At 37.0% G+C, this 21,347-nt stretch overlaps 1 protein-coding gene across 1 annotated transcript in view; it reads right to left on the reverse strand.

Moving 5' to 3' along the window:
- LOC121427286 overlaps positions 1-21,347 on the reverse strand; it is a 65,018-nt gene that overhangs the window by 10,041 nt on the left and 33,630 nt on the right. The window contains exons 3-17 of the mRNA XM_041623623.1: positions 20,656-20,854; positions 17,092-19,136; positions 16,182-16,243; positions 15,126-15,258; positions 14,282-14,361; positions 13,323-13,542; positions 12,618-12,763; positions 11,048-11,224; positions 9,401-9,592; positions 7,627-7,857; positions 6,627-6,859; positions 4,825-5,011; positions 3,946-4,050; positions 2,750-2,975; positions 329-504 (exon numbers count right to left, since the gene is read on the reverse strand). Coding sequence (XP_041479557.1) covers positions 329-504; positions 2,750-2,975; positions 3,946-4,050; positions 4,825-5,011; positions 6,627-6,859; positions 7,627-7,857; positions 9,401-9,592; positions 11,048-11,224; positions 12,618-12,763; positions 13,323-13,542; positions 14,282-14,361; positions 15,126-15,258; positions 16,182-16,243; positions 17,092-19,136; positions 20,656-20,854 — 4,412 coding nt within the window. The remainder of the gene's footprint in view (positions 1-328; positions 505-2,749; positions 2,976-3,945; positions 4,051-4,824; positions 5,012-6,626; positions 6,860-7,626; positions 7,858-9,400; positions 9,593-11,047; positions 11,225-12,617; positions 12,764-13,322; positions 13,543-14,281; positions 14,362-15,125; positions 15,259-16,181; positions 16,244-17,091; positions 19,137-20,655; positions 20,855-21,347) is intronic.

Below are 21,347 nucleotides of genomic sequence, written 5' to 3' on the forward strand. Positions count from 1 at the left end.
AATAATTTAGGCTGCGTATCTTAGAACAACAAAGTTTAATTAAATAATCCAGGCTTGGTTTAAAAATTATATTCATTACATTACCACATGCTATTTCTGATGTCGCTAACATAAGAAACAAAAAGTGGGACCACACTCTAAATGGACAAGCATTTTCCAGTAATTTTTCTGATCTTTATTTGATCATTACTCTGTAATTATACATTTTCCTGAAAAATCATTTGGCAGATATCATTTACTTATTTGAATATTCTGTGTAAGCTTTGAGCAAGTCTGTGAACATTTATTTCTGTTCTTACCAGTGCCAGACTTTATCTTTAATTCTCACCTCGCTTTGAGTTCAAGCTCCAAGGATCGTCTCCATCTCCTCCACATCTCAAGGATGGTAGATGATGCAATCCGTCCTTGAATCACTGTGCATCTCTCTTTCTCCAGCTCAGCCTCCTCACCGCTGGCTCTCCTCCATGCTTTAAAGAACAACTTCTGAAGGAGAAGCCTTCTTTGCTGTGTTTGTTTATCACATGAAGAAAGGAAACATTAATTCAATCCAATTTACATTATGTCAATCATAGATGAAATATTTAATGAATTTAATTCACATTCCTGGAACCAATTACACAAAAGTTAGCGATTAATTGCTCAATGAAATGGCCTATCAAGATCGTTGTTGCATGCGCATTTTGCTCATTAGACTGACTAGGAACCAATCAGAATTGTTCTTTCAATTTAGCGATTAATCACTAACCTTTGTGCTACAGGGGCCAAGGCGTTTCTAAAGATGAAACACAAATATAATACTATCAGTTCTAATAAGACAAAATGTTGATAACTACATTTACATTTCTGATGAATTTAAGAAAACATCCTGAAAGGGATTGGAATTTCTACTTACTTTTTCATACATAACTGTAAAATATTAATGGTAAATGTACGCAAATGTACAATTATTATATGTATTTCAGATACTTATACATCTAACTGCAATTGGTGTTTAATTCAATTAACTTAACTGATCTGAATGTACATATCTAACTCATTTCATATTCAAACACAAATTGTAGAGCGTATGTAGATCTCACAACGTATGTTGGGTACCTATCATTACTTTGCATTATTTATATACTTTTACGTCTGACCTCGGGTGTTAAAAAGAACTGGACAGCAGCATTCGACTTGCTGTCCACAAGCACCTGGGAAGTCGAATAAGCATCAATTCGTACCATCGCACACTTGTACTACCCAAAATGTACTGTTGCACGGTGTAATAGATGATATCACAATACGGATCAATTCATTGCGCTAGGTAAATCAATGCAGGTGCAATACTCAAAGGGCCAGCTAGCTGGATGTGCACTGCCCCTGCGGATATGGTGTACACTTGAATCAAAGCTAATATACTTGCTATGCATGCTGCTACTCGTAGATTTGCATTGTGCTTTAATAATCATTTCTTCGCTTTCAAGGATTAACCTGGGGAAAAGTAGATCATTCTTCATATTTTTGCCAATTCTGAAGCATTGTTACCATCGCCTTTCATGCCTATTTTCTATTTGTAGAAATCAATTTCAATTCAATTCAAGTCATTCCCATCCAACATAATACAAGGAAATATAAATCAGAAACTATTTTACAGATTTACGTTTCAAAGAATAGCAGTACAAAACAGAGCAGAAGGAAATGAGAGGTTCACTTAAAGCAATGCTTGTGAAGTGTGGATCCCATTTGAGAATGTCAACATGATTCGATACCTTAATACATGCATATAAAAAAAGAAAGACAAAGAGGAAGAAATAAAGAAGTTGGAGATAAGACTTGAGGGAAACAGTATTTACATAATATTGACTGGCCTTGAAAGGAACATCAAATATATTGCCAGCAAATGAATCATATTGGCCCGAGTCTTTAGACGAGGGCAATATGGGTCATTTAAGGGCAATATATTTGATGTTCCCCGAAAGAAGAGCCAGTCAATATTTTTATTATCATCCAAATCAGATGTCTAGAGCAAAAATCATGATAATGGGGATATTTCTTTTAAAAATAGAGTTCTATTGTGTCATGTTAATATCCGTCTAGGCTCTGCACTTAACCATTATGACGTACAATAACAATAATAAGTCGTTATGAAACGGGCCCACGATACAGGTTTAGTCATGAAAAGAGGTCTCCACCATGAAGGATACATTAGACTTTAGACTAGAGAGAAAGAAAGAATGAGACATTTATATTATATTGGATAGCTTGGAATGGAACACCAGAAATATTCCAAGAGTTTGGGCAAATACTTCACTCATCTGCGATTCGTGGAATATTGGCCATAACAAGTATAATCATTATCATCTATCCCACCCCTAGCAATAAAAAGAGAGAGAAATTTGATTGAACGATAATGGCATCATCACTTCATAAGATCAAATTTGGTCATTGACAGGCAACTTGTGTGTGGTTCATTATGACGTAATTGAGTGTTGTTGTGCTCTTATGCTGCGCATCGCATTGCTTTCATTGTTGTACGCATTGAATATTTCACGCATATGCTCATGCGCACAACACTGTTGAATATGCTCTCATATTCAATTATCAAATTTTGTACAGGAGCCTACAGGATAATCTTGGATTTCGGTTATTCTAGGGATACGCTCTGATATTGGAACAGGCAATTGATGCAGACCAAAATACATGTTTTTAATTTACGGCTATAACGCTCTATGGCTATAGATGATAATAAGATATATTAAAGGATTCGTACCTCATTTCCCATTTCAATCTCTCTCTCCAGCTCGGCCTCTTCCGCCTGTGCTTTCCAGGATGTGAAAGCCTCCTGAAGGAGTCCCATCTCATGGTGCTTGGCAACCGTTCTCCTGCTTGTCTCCCTCTGGTGGAGCGTCTGCCACGCCCGAAAGCATCCCAGAACGAGACTGGCTTCCAAGCAGGCCTGCTCCTGCTTGGCTTGGAGACGAGATGCTGTCAGGCTTCTACCAGAAGATGGGTGAATATACAGTGGAGAGGATATAGTAGAGAGGAATAGGGGAAGGAAGCAGCAAAGAAAGGAGAGAAGAGGAGGGAATAAGAAGAGAAGAAAGAAAAGGAGATGAAGAGGGGGAAAGAAGAGAAGAAAGGGAAGAAAAGGAGAGGAAGAGGCGAAACAGGAAGAAAAAGAGAGAGGATAGGAAGAGGGAAGAAAGGAAAGAAGAAAAAAGAGGAGAGAAAGAGGAAGAAACGATAGGACAGGAAGAGGGGAAACAGGGTGAAAAGAAAGAAGAGAGAGGGGAAGAGAAATAAAAGAGAGGATAGGAAGAGGGAAGAGGGGAAAGAAGAAGAAAAAAAAGAGGAGAAAGAGAGGGGAAAGAGGGAGAAAAGATAGGACAAGAGAGGAAGAGGGGATGCAGGGTAAAAAGAAAGGAGAGGAAGAGGGGGAAGAAGAAGAGAGGAGATGAAAGGAAGAGGGGAAAGATGAAGAAATGAGAGGACAGGAAGAGGGAAGAAAGAAAGGAGAGAGGAATATACATATTTATCTATTCATCTATTTTTTTTATTCATTATTTGCTCAACATATTCTAAAGGGGTGTTGCAAGAAACTTGCGATCAATTGCAAGTGTATTTTCATTCCAGAAATCAAGCATATGCCTTGCAAACTAATTGCAAATTTGCGATTGATTGCTAATCTGCTCCATGAAACAAGGAGTGTAATCTCATTTGCTATAGCTAAAAGTGATCAGTCAATTGTAAAATTGCAACAGAATATTTGCGATTGATTGCAAATATTTTCTTGCAACAGCCCGAAGGGTTAAAAAAAGAAACCGTCAAATTTTTCTTTGATGTCCTGTTAACATACATACATAAAAAATTTATTCCAATTATAATAACAGAGATCTCAAAAAGAAAGTACCGTATAGTATAAAGTAAAAAAACAAAACATTATTCATTACTTTGTTTTTGTATTACCTCCAGTATCTAAATGTCGTTGCTATGACAGTGTCCTTGCAACTTCCAGCAAACCTCTGCCCCAATTTCTTCCTCTTGATAACATCTCTCCAGTTGTCAAAAGCTCTGAAAAGAATTCAAATTTCTTAACCATTATTCAATTTATTGGAAGCAGGTAAAGAGCTTTTTTTTAATCACCGAAGTTTTAAAAATTAAAATTTTGATATTACATAAAATTAAATTATAAAGGAATTATGAGAGCATGGCAGGATTAACTCTGATTTGTATACATGCCACGATGTGCACATAACTGATTAGTGAATGAAACTGTAAAAATGCCATATTCAATTCTCATGTAATTTCAGTGATATGCTAATTTCATTTCTTTCTATTTATCAAAAGAAATTTGATATTGGGGGTGATAAAATAAATTGTTAATTCAAACATAACTATAAAAGGTCCAGTATGCAAGAAATTTTGAGAAAATACAAGTGTAAAAGTGTTAATGAAAAGGATTGTGTCTTTGTGACGTTGTGACTTTGAATCCCCGCTCTGCCATTGTCTCCACTCTGATAAAAAATCTGAGGGTAATATCTGTCATCTATAAGGTCAGCCACTATGCCTTATTATAAAAGTTAGACATAACATGTTTCCAAAGTAATTGGCTATAAAGCAGCTTGGAGTTATACCAGCAAAAAGCTGTCTTAACGATTTCCTAAGGGAGCTACCATAACAGAAATAAATTTGGTATTGGGGGTGATACAATAAATTGTTAATTTAAACATATAGAGCTATACAGGGTTACACCTTGGATACCATGTGAACAATGTCATTTAAGCAAGTCAATGAAATGTCTTGTTTGAGGATATTGGTGCCAAGTCAGGATTCTATTGGACTCACTTGGCTAGACAGCGTTTCTTCCTCCTTTCAGTAAGCGGTCCGACTGCTCTCGTCACCATCATCTCCAGCTTCCAGGCAAGAAATATCCTGTGAAGACGACTGCGGATCAAAAAATGCTGCATGTCTGCTGCCCTCTGCCTGTCACAGTCAGCTTGTCCTTTGGCTTCGACCCACTTCGAGAATGACCCTAAGAGTTAGTCATTTTTCAAAGATTTAGAAAAGGAAAACTTTTTAAGAAAATTTTGCTTCGGAAATCGATGAAAATGATGATGAACAGCATTTGTATAGCGCTATTTAACTGGTAAAAAAAATATTTAAAAGCACTAGTTCCCCAATATGTCACATTACTCGCAAAGTTGCCGGAAAAGATGGGCCTTTTAATGGTATAGATTTGAATCAAGGGGACCGTTTTATCAATATTTTTGTCTGACAAATGGTCAGATCTGACATCTTTCATTGATTTTGATTGGTTGAGAGGCACTGTTACTATAGTAACTGTAAGAAAAAATGGGACTTGTCTGATAAAACGTCTAAGTCCTTTCATGAAATGCTCCCCAGAATTACTTGAAACTAAAATAAAATCTGAATATTTAATGTCTTCTCCTAAAAATGAAACGGCATTTGCCATCCAGGACCCTGTAACATAAAGGTTAGCGATGATCGTTGGACTGATTTAAATGATTGATCATACATAATAATCAATGCAATTATTCGTAGAAATCAGCCCCAAGATCAATCTCTATGCTCTATGTTAATGGCCCCTGATGTAAGTTTCTCCATTAAGACAGGGTCACATATCTGTAAGTCTGGGACCCACAACATGTAGCTTTGCCATTGAAAGTGGGGTTGATTTTTTACGATTGATCATACACAATATTCAATGCAATCAGTCATTTAAATCAGCCCATGATAAATCACTATGCTTAAACGGTACCTGATGTACATTTCTCCATTAAGACAGAGTCACATATTTGTAAGTCTTGGACCCATAACATGAAGCTTTGCCGTTAAAAGTGGGGTTGATTTCTACAATTGATCATACAGAATATTCAATGCAATCAGTCATTAAAATCAGCCTATGATCAATCTTTATGTTTTACGTTAACGTCCCCTGATGTAAGTTTCTCCATTAAGACAGGGACCAATAACATGAAGCTTTACCATTGAAAGTGGGGTTAATTTTTACGATTGATCATATATAATAATCAATGCAATTACACATAGAAGTCAGCCATGATCGATCGCTAAGCTTTATGGTACGGGGCCCAGGTGAACAATGTCATAACATGAAAATGCATCGAAATCAGGGGAAAAAAATCAGAATGTAAACAGTCACTGACACTACAATATTGCAGGCCTGAACAATATAGACATTAATTTAATAAAAATACTAGCATGTAGACCACTAACATGTAAGATCTAAAATAAAGACCTTGAAAAACCTAAGTCACAATTAAAAGATGTTCTAGAATGTAGAAGAAAATATTCCTATCCAAAAAATGAAGACTTATATCACGCAGTCCATCACCAGCTTGAAAGTAAAAAATGAATCATAATTACATCAAATGTTTCCAAGAATGTCATCAAATTTCTTTATATTTTTTTCTGAAGTAAAAACCCTTTGATGTATGATACTTTTTAGTATGGACATCTAACATAGAACTGTTTAGTTGCAAAATACTCACTTTTCACAAATGCTAATACAACAAACCTGACAATCCCATCTACATGAACCAACGAATATGACAGTCACCCACAATACTTCTTTTCCAAATCAAGTCCTCCTCAAACTCAGTACTTACTTCTGAGGCATGCGTTGTCCAACTGTCTTGCAAACTCTTCGGCCTGATTCCTCTGCCTGCGTTCGATCACCTGCTGTATCCAGCGCTTTGCTGCCCTCTCTAGGCAATGTTTAGACCATCTCTCGAGGCCACGGCGAAGCCCCCTCGCCCTGAGCCAGCGGAGTTTCCATCGTTGGAAGAAGATGCTCGTTGCTTTGACATCTTGGACAGCCTGGTGCTTTTGTAGAGATAGCCTGTTGAGGCAAAATAATAGTGCACCTCAATCGGGCTGTCACCAGGGAATTTTTTTTTAGTGATGAAAATGCCCAACATCTGGCCGCAGGGCTTTAGTGGGCAAAAAATTAGGCAGTTATATATTATTTTAAAGCTTAGGATATGCTTTTTCGAATTAAGTACTTATTTCAAAATTTAATTTTGACAACATATTGTTGCATTTGGGGTAGCTGGTCACATGTATGTCTACTTTACGAAGACATGTTATGGTTATTATCCTGGCAGGTTTAAGTCTTTGAACACACCAAGTGCTAGAATCAACAACTGGAGCTAAACCCAGGATAATTTATAGTGTACCTTACATTGGTAACAAGTTAAACAGTGCTTTGTAAATGTTATATATCTTTGACAGTCATTAGAACCGTCGTATCCCAGATACAATGGTTTAAGCCCATTCCTAAGAAAATCATCTTCAAAGTCTACTATTTCCACAATTTTGTCCCAGCCTTACAAGATTTTCATTGCTAGAAAAATACATAGTAGTAAAGACCATGACAATTGCTTGACATTAGTATCTTGATCTTTACGCGAAACCAAGAAACAGAGAAAATATCGCATTTAGAAGCTACAAGCTTGCAATTTCGTTAGAGCGGTTTAGATATTCAGTGTATTAAAAATGACAAAGGGCATGCAATGCTGACAACTGGCTGATACAGCTGTTTGGATGAATGCCAACGATATTATTATCCTAACACAGACAAGCAAATCTGTCTTTTTTTTAACATACCTGAGAAATACTTGGGAGCATGTCCAAGATCGCCATACAGACATCACCACCCTCATCTGTACCCTCTCAAGTAACCTGACACCATCTTGTCGTGCTGCTATAAACTGCCGAGTGTGCTTTCTCCATGCAAACAGCGCCCTCTTCATCAGAGTTTGGTTAGTCTTGGAGTCTAGGATCCTGTAGAGGAGCTTTCTTCTTTGATTCTTCAGTTTCCAGAGCTCAAAGGCTTGACTGGGAGAAAAATTGAATAATTTACAAAAATTATTTCAATATCTTAAATTCATCCAAGATAACAACTTTCATTATTGGTAAGTCTTGCAGTGGACCCTGCATTACATGATATCTTCACCCATCTCCATTTTAATATGTTGAGTACTTGGCTAGAAGGCAGAAGGTCCCATTTTATAAAGTCTTTTGTATGACTCGGCCAGGGATAAAAACTCGGAAATAAAGGTCAGCCCAATAGAGATTCACATTTATAAAATACCCCATGATATGCATGAACAAGGGTAAGGTAATACATATCATTTCTAATTTTCCAGGTGCTATTTGATTCACACTGGGTTGATTGTTAAATTATTCATTTATTTATTTATTTAACTGATTCTGGATGTATACACTGCTGGACTAATTGGTATGAATGCAGCGGGAGAGAGAGGGTGCGGTGATATCTAGTGATACCTAGTAGGTGGCTCTTTTTGATCTTCGACTTGAACACCTCTAGTGATGTGCTGTTCACTACTTCAGGTGGGAGACGATTCCATGCTAAAGAGGTACTCACAATGATTGTTTCATTTGCTAAGTGTTTGTTGGGTGGATAGTGTAACCTTTATTGTGGTTCACTGCTTGTCTTTCTAAGATATTCTGTGTTGAAAGTCTTTAAATTCTTTAGTTTTTACTTGTCGTTTTGGTCTTGCTTTAATCAAGAAATTCTCAATAGGAAGGGCTTTTCTTTTTTGTTGGGGGGGGTATTTCTTTTGTTTCTTTTGAAGTGCTCCTTTTTTCCCCCTTCAGTAAGCAATTATTCAGCACTTGAAAATAGCACCATTTTTCCAGATGTGAAAACTTTATTGTCAACATCTTAATATTGAATATTGTTTGTGACAGATCTCAGAGCGACCCTTCAAGAAAGATGGCCATCCCAAAGCATGCCAATTGGGGAATTCTAGTGGCGATTTTTGATATGACAAAGGTGAAATAGCATGTCATCCGCATCAATTTCCCCCGCTGACCAGAAGGGTGTTTCACAAAGCTCTTTGTAAATCTACTAGCGACTATATGAATGACTGGAACATGTTCCCAAGTGCTAAGTCAGCTACATAGGGAAATATTACTTAGCACAAGAAAGGGTCACCAGTCGTGCAGAAGGTCATTCGTAAGGTACAGAAAGCTTTATAAAACGGCTCCCTGAACACAAGCGAGACATGCCAGGTCTCACACCTATGGCATGAGACTCCTGCTTTTCCTGGCTTTTGCTCTTCTCCAAAAGCTCTTTCTCACAACTGTATCACAGCCTAACCCCATATACATTAAACACAATACCTGGGGGCCGTTCCTGAAAGCTGTACATAAGTTTAGAGTGCCTTTATTCACCATTAAATGTTCATTGGAGATTATTTAGCGTGAACAAAGGTTCATCGGTTGTTCTTACAGTTACTCTTAACTGACAAACAGCTTTATGAAACACCCCCAGGTCGTCTTACGCTGAGTCACCACTCCCTGCCTAAAGTCCTACGCATCACATGTCTTGAACTGGGCATCTCTGACACACTACCTGAGACGCGATTTCTCTCTCCTGTGAACCACCAGTGAAACCTTGGCCCTCTCTGCCCAGTCAGCAAAGAATCTCTCAAGGATCGCCTTGTCCCTGAAGACCAAAGCCTTGGCATTGTCATGGAGATTCTCCATCTTCACGATCTGTATACCATGTCTCCAAGCCTTCCAAGATCTGCTTAGTATGGTCCACCTGATAAATCATAAAATAACAATTTTTTTTTATTCAGAGAAAAAGAAACATTTATTTGACATTAATTGAACAAATGAACAGATATAGATCAATGCCAGCCAAGATTTGAATAGCATCAACCCTACAAAAAAAAAATTATTTCTTTCATTAAAAGGAAATATAAAAATGAATTGAATAGATACAGATCCACACCCTCCAAGATCTGCAGAGTATCAAACATCTGACAAAATGAAATAATTTTTTTTTTCGAATTAGATAGATTTATTTAAAATTGATTAAAAACATAAGTACATAGGAAATTAATTATTTTTATGGCAATCTTTGTAGATACTTGTATGTAAAAATTGATATTTTTACCAAATATGAGCATTCTTCTAGCTATATAAAGTGAGTTAACCCTATCTAGGCCGGGGTATTTTGGGAGTTCCTATGGCCGGGGGGGCCTCCCAGGCCCCCCCTAAGATCTCGGCCGTCGACCACGCGATCGCGCCGAAAATTGGCACGCGGGTTGCCTGGGACATAATCTACAAGATTGTATAGGAATTTATTTCATGCAAATTGTTATTAAGTGATTATGCTAATTTATGCGTAATTAGTATGCGAAATCATACTTTTTCCTCTAACTCCCTAAATAAAGCTCCAAATGTACTAATCTTTGGTATAGAAACTCTTTGTGGTGTCCTTAGCAAGTGTACATGAAAAAAATTGTGATATCAAATCGTTTTCTTATGTATTATATTGTTTTTTGCAATTTCTTATGTATTTCTTTGTTTTTTGACCTTTTGTTTTTCATTGTTTTTTCAATGAAATTTGTTGGGGACTCTTCTGTGATCATAAAAAGCATAAAATGAATACATTTAGACTAGCAAAACTAAAAATAATCATACATTTATGAATTTTGGTTGAAAACACAATTTGCATTGACTTTGTACACAAAATCACGTTTTTGAGCAATTTTCGGTCTGACATGCACTTACATAATGTCGCGTAATTTCGGAACCACATACCCGGGTGACGCAAAATTGGTCTCAAAAGTTGCGCAAGACTTGAAAGTAAAAAGTCAGCGAGCGGCGCGGTCAAAAAATTTCGCACGGCGAAAATATCGCGTGATTTGTTGAGGGGGGGCCTCCGAGGCCCCCCCCGGCCTAGATAGGGTTAAAGAGAAAAACATACAAATAAATATATTCAGGGCAAATTTCATACGCTTATTTGCATAATTGATAGAAAAATATAACAATTCATTTTCTAAAATGTTACAATATATTCATATAGTATACAATGGCTCTACACGTGTGAAATTTTTTGCAGCGATCGCGCAATCAGCAACCGAGATCTGAAGGGGGGTGTTAAATTCCCCCTAAGTATATCCTGGTCTGAAATAGGCAATTAAATTAGGTTTAAGGGTTTATCAAAAGAGTTCACCACCATTAAGAATGTCTTCTTGCACTTACTGACCTATATTGTCTTCTGGCCTTCTGCCTTTCGTTACAGATGGTTGCCATGGTTACCCATGTTCTCTTGACCAGTCTGTCCTCATGATGAACCCTGGCTAGTTCATTCTGGTAATACTTCATTCTCTGATGGGCAACATAGGATTTCCAGTGTTCAAGGGATCTTGACAAGAGCCCCACTCTGGAAGATGTATAAAGGAATGAAATCAAAGAAGTGGAGTGAATGCGCAATTAGCCTAAATTTTTTTGATTAAATCACACAGATATTTATAGTAAAAAGCAACATTTTGCATGCAATCATGCAATCAAATGAGGATCTCAGTCAAATTTAACTATGCCCGGGGGCAATGGGCAGAAATCTTGTTAACTATGCCAGTTGCCCTTGGTAACCACCTTAGTTTGTTGTTTGCAGGCATGATCAAATACATGACCGCACTTTTGATCAACCAGAGGAACAGATTATTCAACATTCTTATAGAGAGGTTTTTAGATTCTTTTATTTCATCCAATCATTGGTTTATTTATTTTTTAGTGACGTTTCTTGCTTACTCCTTCAAAAACGTATTTGCCTGGACTCAATGACTTATGGGGCATTGCAAGAAACTTGCGATCAACTGCAAGTCTATTTTCGTTCGCGAAATCAAGCATATGCCGTGCAATTAATTGTAAATTTGCGATTGATTGCTAATCTGCTCCATGGAACAAGGAGTGTAATCTGATTTGATATAGTTAAAAGTGATCAATCAATTGTAATATTGCAACAGAATATTTGGGATTGATTGACAATATTTTCTTGCAACATCCCCTTAGTCACTCACTCACTATCTTAATCACTCATTGTCTCACTTTTCACAGGCTTATTCATCCACTTTCTTTACTCACATACTGTCTCACCTACTCATTCAATCACTCTCTCGCATACTCTTACAACAACTTTTACACCCACTCATTAATTCATTCACCCACCTGCTCTCTCTCACCCACTCACTCACTCACCCACCCACCCACTCACTCACTCACTCACTAACTAACTAACTCACTCACTCAACCTCACCCTCAACCAATCACTCTCTCAATCCCACTTATGTACTCTCTCTCACTCACTCAACCTCACCCTCAACCAATCACTCTCTCAATCTCACTTATGTACTCTCTCTCACTCACTCAACCTCACCCTCAACCAATCACTCTCTCAATCTCACTTATGTACTCTCTCTCACTCACTCTCTCTCTCCCTCCTTCTCTCGCACCCACTTATTCCCTCTCACTAACACACTCTATCACTCAGTCATTTAGTAACTTGCTATTAAAATTTACACACTTACATGCCATGTCACCCACACATACTCACACACAAACTCACCATACCAACCATTGACTCACCAACACAATTATTACTCAATAAATTATGTAATCAATATCTTTCACTGCTTCTAATAATTCATCTATTATTGATCTGTACTAATATCAAATCCCACTTTTACAATGCTCCTGGAATATGTAATTCTCAATTTTATCTTTCAGGAAGTCTGAATGTCCATAGGTTTAAAATATTTTACTCGCAGTGAACTCACTTGTAATGAAGATCTGCAATGGCCACTCTCTGCTGCGCATGATAGCCTTCTTTCCAGACACTGAATGCTTTGACAGTGACATGCTGATCGGCTATTTGCTCTAAGATGGCTTCCTTCTCTTTCCGCAGCTGTGTGAGGGCGCACCACTGGGTAGAGATAAAAGGAGGCAATATGCACCTAACCACTTTGAAACAATTCATCTTTCAAACATGTGACTTTTCACACATGTTGGTCGAACATTGTCGTAAATCCGAAATAGAAAATACATCAGTGTGATAGAGACACCTTTTGAGATTTAACTTATTACAAGCACCTATGTAAAATAATGAATTTCAAGCATTGCTAACATTTTTCAAGGAAACTGAGGTTAGAAATGGCCAAATATCAAGGAATCGATATTGAGTTTTGAATGGTAATTTGCTATCAGTGACAATCATAGTTAGTGACATCGTGCTCAGCTGTGCAGGAAGATGTGGGCATGAATGCCTTTGGCACAGTACTGAAAGTTTTAGCTAACATGTTAAATGGATATGTCATATATGATCACTTCAATTATCATACTAAAAGAAAAGAAAATTATGAATAACTTACCAGATGATCTATCTTGTGTATTTTATGTTGGGCAACATGAGGCCAACAATCTTTATTTAATTCATATTCAAGTTTTCTATGTATGTTAATTCCCATTAAATTTCTTTTTCTTACCTTCTTGAAATACTTGGCAAGGGTCATGACTTTTAGCCTGATCTCCAGTTGTTCAGCCTGGATTTTGCTGCTCATTACAGCAAATTTGAATGCATCGAGTCCTTTATGCAGAAGATGTTGCTGGTATAAGAGTCTAGCTGATTTGCTTCTTGATTGCACAGCAGACATCCAATGACTGAGGTATTTCTGCTTGATGGTCGTATTATGTAAGGTGACGGCTCTGAAGATTGAAAAATACAAATTGAATTATTATGGTACTGATCCAAGTACGAATGTGTTTCATAAAACCTGTAGATTTACTACTCATGCAGAAATAAGTTTCTAGCTTCAAACACATTAAAAAAAATCACTCAAAATTTTACTCTATTCAAAATTCAAAAGCTTTTCACTCCCCATAATAAAAAAAGTACACTGAATTGTGTTTTGAAACCCAATACTCTCCCAGAAAGGAGTTGATTAACAGATCCTATGGCCCGTGTTCTGAAGCCAGGTTTAATTTAAACTCTGGTTTAAAGTTGTGGTTTAAGTATGGACAGCCAATAGTGACATAAATCTGTAACAGTGTAATTTTGATGTATCAGCTCATTTCCCTCTCAAATCATTCTTAACTGTTTCGGGAGGATAAATCAGATAGCTTTCTTCACCATTCACGAGTTAACAAAGAGCACAGCAAACATAAGAAACATGCATTGTAAGGAAAATTTTGACATTGTTGGCTTTCCATAATTTCAGCAAAGAGTTAGACCATGGTCTAAGTTAAACCTGATTTCAGAATATGGGCCTACATGTATACTACTCCTTGACATGTTTTTTTTATGATGAAATATATACATGTAGATTTGAAATTCTTTCTCTTTCTCTTACATTATTCTTTCCTCTACCAACAGGTAAAATTACTTTTTCAAATGGAAGGAGAAAGGAGAAAGACAAAACACTTCCTATCAATCCTCCATACTTACATCCTCCAATTATTCCTCTCCTCTTGGCGTTTCATTTTCAATAATCTCACTTTTCTCAACCATCTCCTAAACCAGTATGCCTGCAAAATAAAAACAGAAACAAATATATCAACATATACTGCCATTTGATTGGCCAGCAATTTAATTTATGAAGTAGCAGGCTCCTGACCAAATAAAGGATATTTTGCATTAAGTGTCAGGATAACATCTGGAAATATTGTATGATAAATTTGCTCTTAACCAATCAGAGTGCTCCATTTTAGTAGCTTACAATCACAATTTGTCACATATGATTGATATTAAACTTTGTGAAACCACACCCTGATCTCTGAAGCCCAAAGCAACACTCTTTGGTACATGCTGTCAAAACCACAGAGCAAATAGCAAGATGTAGTACAGGGCCCCGTTGTACAAAGAGTCACGATTGATCCAATCAATCGCAATTATGGAAAGCCAGCAAAATCAACAGATGAAATGCATGTTTGTTCAAAAAAAATTCTAGATATGAATGCATATCCATAAATTCATTGATTTCTTGACAATTTGGGGTGTTCTCCTTTGATTACAAAGGACATTTTGCAAATTTCCTGTCGAAAAAATTATGACACTGATGGATTTCCATAGAGCTACGATTGATCAGATCAATTGTCACTCTTCGTTTAAGGGGCCCAGATGTTTTTTTTCTTTTAACAGAGAAAGGTGTACATACATTTGTGTCAATTTCATATGGTAGTAAATTCCATATCTTGAAAAATATTCATTGTCATTCGGACTAAAAGAGACAGTTTCTCAAAAATCAAATTACACAACTGATCTAGTACTATGAATAAAAATATGCACCAACCTGTGAAACAAGGACCTCATGTTTTTCTGTAGGATGGTTGTGGAGTATGTCTAACAGTTTGAATACCCACAAGATAGAGGTGACTTGACGAGGGCTGCCGCTGGTGGGCACACTCATTTCTAAATGATATCCTCTGCAAATACAAACAATTCAGAATATGGAGTATTAAAGTGTAACATACCTTGGTCTCCCCCTCTCTCTTTCTTGCATTACAACACTTTCTTTGGGTTTTGGTAGTGCATTATATTTCATGGTGGTCTAACGAGGTATGGCTGAATGAATGCCCAATCAGCTCCAATGAAATCAGTGTCGATTGGCCTGATTTTAGACTCATTGGCCTGTATTCTGATAGCAGGTTTGACTTAAACTCTGGTTTAAAGTTGTGGTTTAAGTATAGATAGCCAATTGTTACATAAGTCACTAACAGAAGAGAAATCATACTTCAGCTCATTTGGCGCTCAAATCGTTCATAATTATCTAGGAAGTATAAATAGATGATTGTCTTTACCATCAATGAATCAGGAAAGAGCACAGAAAACATAAGAAGCACTACAACTTAATAAAATTTTGATACCTTAGGCTTCCCATACTTAAACCACAAATTTAAACCCGAGTTTAATTTAACCCGACTTCAGAATATGGGCCATTGGAATCAGGGCCACGTTGCACAGAGCTATTATGGTAACTTTGCCATCCATTCGTAACTGCCATGGTAACAATGCTAAACAGCCAATAAGAATCAAAGATTCCATGCAAATTACCATTGTATAGCAAAGTTTCTATGCCATGGCACATAGGCCAACTTACACTGATTTCAATTACTGGGGCTAAGTCCATGTAGCCACATCTCGGGGGACCACAACTCAAGCCGCCGTGCACTAAATTTGGGCTCTGGGTATATTTTTCTTCGTGCTCCACAGAAACATGACCACTATTTATACAGGGATGCCAGTGGCAAATAGATCCAGGCCCTGAATTGTTTTTTTTTAAATCATAAATTTACAACTGTCTATATCCATACATATAGGACTGAAGAAACACAGAAAGAGAACAAACCGATTCTTTGGCATGGTGTCAGCAGTGCATCTGAGCAATTTATCATCATGGTTTGGTGAAGCCTGCAAATTAAAAAAAATTACATGTTCACCATGTTTCATTTGTAACAATATCTATGCTCACAATGACAAGCAAACTCCAATGTATTTTCTAGCTTTATTTTGTATATACACATAATAATAATAATAATAATAGGCATTTATATAGCACCATTTATCTAGAAATATTCTATTCCGAGGCGCGTTGTTATTATTATTACCCTGGCTTTAGCTCAAGCTGCCTTTCAGCGCTCATGCATTCAAGGAATTAATCTTGCTGGGTACCCATTCACCTCACCTGGGTCGAGTACAGCACAATGTGTATAAATTTCTTGCTGAAAGAAATAACGCCATGGCTGGGATTCGAACCCATGACCCTCTGTTTCAAAGTCAGAAGACTTTGTCAGAAGAAGGTCACATGCCCTTTCCTTCTTATTCCCACATTCAAATTCATAAATCTTATCAAACCCTACTTAAGACTCGGGTAAAAAAAAATACTTGAGTCGTTAAAAAAATTCTGAAAGTCTGAAAAAAAAAAAATGAATATCATACAATACTTAGTTAAAATGAATGCAATTTTATACACGGGAGAGAACTTCATCTTAATTTGCTATCAAAATTCTCCTGGGAAGGGTGGGGGGTACATGTAGTTTCTTGAAAGTTGTCGGCACTGTCAACACTTGCCCTGACAAATTCAGTGAAATCTGTGGTTTCACTGGCTGAGAAGTACTGGTCACTGACTACTACTATCAGGGCTTTCAGAGCAAGACAACTTGTCAGTGCTGACAACTTTTAGTCCCCGGATCAATATTTGCCCAGGAGTGTGACTTGAACAGATTGAAATAAAAAATTATAATGATGTCGCTACTTACATGCACTTCATGTGTTTCCTCCTCCTCAGTCTCCTCAAAATGATAATTCATGGCCCTTTGAAGCTCCTTCCTTCTCTCTTGCAAGGAGAACAGAAGACCTTCCTCTTCTAAAAGAAAGTCTTGAACATCTTCATGCTCACGAGGTGAACTTTGTGATCCAGAACGTTGTTTACCATCCCCTCTTCTTGAGGATTTCACATCATCTGCACCAGTCTTTATTTTAGATTGGTAATCGAGTTTTGAGTAATTGGAATGTGTTGATGAAGTTGAGCTGCAGTTCAACAAATTGGATGCATTCTCATACCTGTCTGACAGATGACTTGTTGAGAACTCCATGTTTGTATAATGCTGAGAAAGGTGATCTTCCAGAGTAGATGTCTGCAATGGCAGTTTATCAAGAATTCCAGAAGGTGGCACAGAATATGAAGACAATGCTGGTGAATATTGCGATGATAAACCTTTTGAGGTAGTCAATGAATACACACTGGTTGTTCTTGCACCACTTAACAAGTGATTCCTCAAAGGTGATACAGCTGCTTTGGCATTTGTTGGTCCCTCAGAAGTTGAATGCGCTGTTGAGGACATCAGCAGATCCTGCACTTGGTCTATTCCATCAGGGTACAATGAGGCTGTCAGTCTGGAAGACTTTATTGCATTTGATGCACTCCCTTGGGGATGAACAACATGTGCAGGTGATGGAGAAACAGACCCAGATGATCCTTGAACTCCTCCAGTCAAGTCCTCAATTCCTTTCTTCTGTTGATAAATGTGACTATGGAGATTCTCTTCCTGATGAATCAACGAAGAGTCAGGTTCTAGATGCTGCATAGGATTCCTTTGGTCACCCTGGACAGATCTACTAATAGTGTTAGATGAAAGTACAGAAGACAGTGCAGGATCCACTATTGAAGCATTTCCTAGAAAATCTGGCTGGACATTCATGTTTCTCCTACCCGATCTTGAGGGCTTTGAATTACTTTCAGCAAATTGTTGTGTTCTAATCACTTCACTTTGGCTTCTTTGTGCATTTGAAAACTCTGTCTCCAGCTTTCTTCTACGAGGCCGCTTTTGGCCAAGGGATGAGCTGTTTTCAGAGACAATCTTATCAAATGGTACATGGCTTGAATGTGGAAGACTTTGCTTTGTCAAATTTGCACCATTTTTTCTATGTTCTAGTACTTCAGGGAACATAGATTGTACTAGTAGCTGCTCATGGGTTTGGCTTTCAGCATCTTGTACAGTGTCTTTAATTAAATCTACATCTGAATCATCATTTGTTGTGTAATTAATACTGTTGTCAACATGCCTTTGATCTTGAGTTCTTTGGATGTTTGTTCTCTTTAAAAACTGGACATATTCTGATTTTTGGAATTCGGAAATACTGTATGCTGATGCTGTTTGAATGGTTGTGGATCCTGGAGGCACGGATTGACCATGATCTCCAAGTACATGTAAGTTATCATCACTTTCATCATTCTGGCTATGAAATCTTGAAGGTAGACGCAAGCTTGGTTCATCTAGGTGTGGCCTTCGGAACCTTCCATCGTGCATTTCTCCCAGATCAAACGTATAGTGCTCAAAGGGTTTTGAGTCACGATGGCTACCTACAAGTGTGGACATTCTTGCATCCTGGCTACGCTCTATGTCACTACTGCAAAGATCAGGTTGGCCTTTGACTGTATCAAATGCTGATGAGATTGGTGATGACGGATATCTTCCTAACAACCCATCCGATGGTAATCTTCCCTGATGACCATAAGATTCTACAATTCCATTACTGTGAAACTCTGACGATGTTCTCGACAAATTTTCTGAAGAGACAATTCTTCCCTTGTCCTTCCCTTCAGCATCTATCCTCCCAATGTGACTGCGGTCATCTTCCCTCCTAGCAACAACAGATTTATACTGTTGCCATGACAACCCATCATATTTAGAAGAAGAGATCCTTTGACCAATGTTAGTTGTTCTCCTAGCTCTTGGGGAGATGTCATGACTGGAATCAATAAAATGAGTACTGGAGATGGGAAGTTTCTTTGGCCTTTGTACTGTAAATTAGGAAAAAGGAAAATAATATATTAATATATTTTTTTTAATACCAGAGTAATGCCAAAATGCACATTTCCTTATAAGCTGAAATTCAATCTGTTTAAACTCTGATCTGGGGCCCGTAACACAAGGCTTAGCAATGATCAGAGAACATTTTTTCTACGATTGATTGCATTGACTACAATGTGCAATCAATCATGAAATTCAAGCGTAAGATTAATTGATATCCTTTGTGTTACGGGACCCTGGTCTGCAATTGAGTTTTCCAATAGATTTGTTTAATACTGCATATGTGATAAACTACAGTAGAGAAATGTTTGTGTTTCTTTGCAAAATCTTTTATACTCGTTGCCTGAACACTGAACTTGTTGTCATTACTGTCTAGCATTCATCAAGGCAATATTATCACGTCTCATAACTATTATTAACAGCTGGTGTTATACATCATCCCTTGTCATATTGCAGTGTCAATATTTGAACAAGCAATGAAGCATGGGATCAATATAAAAGATATTGGCATGTTTGAAAATTTACTCCCAGCCTATAATAGATTGCATAGAACGGATATTAAGTGACAACATGCATGAAAGAGAGTTTGTGTACAAAAGAAGCATTCAACACATAGATGTATTTGCTTATGATTAAAAAAAAATAATACAATTTTTACACTAACAAAATATTACATTGCTGTTAAATGCAATAAATGTAATAGTGTAACTCTTTTGGTAAATATGTAAAATCATTTTCAAATAGGGTTGCATCATACAATATTCAAATCACCTATTCAATATTGACAGTATACATGCATTTTTGGTTTTCATAATGAAGAAATATATATACAATTTTGATTTTGAGCCATGATTGATAAATAAATGGGAATACCATAGGGGTGTTATTGAAAGACATTCATTTGTTAAAGAAGAAGTTCACCCTCACAAAAAGTTTATTGTAAAAATAGCATCTTTTTGAAGGTCAAGCCACCTCCAACAAAAATGTTGATTTGAATTAAAAATTTTCAAAAGTTATTAACACTGACAAATTCCATCAAAATCAGATGCTAAATACAAGTAGGAAAGTTGTGACATTTTGAAATTTTGCTTAGTTTACTTAAAACAGCTCTTTGCACAATACAGTGATATGCAGATCACAGATTCGATAATGTCACTATTTCTTTTGTATTTTAGTGTTTAATATTTTTTTCCTTTTCTGCAGATCTGACAAAAATGAGAGCCTCAATCAAATCAGAATACATGTAGGTTATAGCAATTATAATTCAACATATTCAGGGAGAAATCAAAGATAGTTTCACTTTTGCAATGATATATAATTACATTATCAAGAAATAGTGGGTGGATGACGTCATAAATTCACTCATGAGCATACTGACCAATATGAGCAGATTAACTGTTTGTGAAATTAGCATAACTTTATAAAGTAATAACCTGTTTTTTTAATTCAAATGGACTTTTTGTTGGGGGTAGACTTGCCCTTTATAGCAAAATCAATTCATACACCTACCTGGAGATGAACAGTCAGAGCCCGAAGAATATTCCATGTCATCGGATCCCTCCAATACAGATTCCCCCTCTAGATCTGATAAATGGAATGATCCTTCTGTGGAATGCCCACTCTCTTCATTGACATGGATTGGACCATGTGTATGATTGGTTTTAGAAGAGGGGTGTGTTCTTTTTTGAAGACGGCCAAACCAAGGATCCTGCAGAGTGGACAAAAAAGGAGGAATTCAAATTCTAGATATTAACATATCACAATCTATTCTAGATAGTCATAAGTCAAGACAATGTCAAAATAATGCGAAAGTAATTGTCCACTGTCTTACAATGTACATGTAACTGAGATGTGAGAAAACTTTTTTCAAACATGTATCAAAGTAAATTGTCAAAGAAAACTCATGAAAGCTGTAAATTATATACCGGTAGGCCTACTGTAAACTACAAGTTTTCTTTTACAGGCATGTACCAATTATCTACAGATATGTCTGGTGTTGACTGGTCATTATTAAAATGTAATCCTCCAAAGCAGTGACTCAGGACTTGAAACTCTGACCTTCAAATGAGTTTCTAACTACCATATGAAGCTGGATTATTACTAGGTAAAAAGCCACAGCACCCAGTTTAACTCTTAAACCGAATGCTTCTTTTCCAAATAAATACCAGCATTAATGTTCAAGCATTGTATTATTAAAAATA

The sequence above is a fragment of the Lytechinus variegatus genome, chromosome 14, assembly GCF_018143015.1.
Source record: "Lytechinus variegatus isolate NC3 chromosome 14, Lvar_3.0, whole genome shotgun sequence".
Classification (NCBI taxonomy): Eukaryota; Metazoa; Echinodermata; class Echinoidea; order Temnopleuroida; family Toxopneustidae; genus Lytechinus; species Lytechinus variegatus.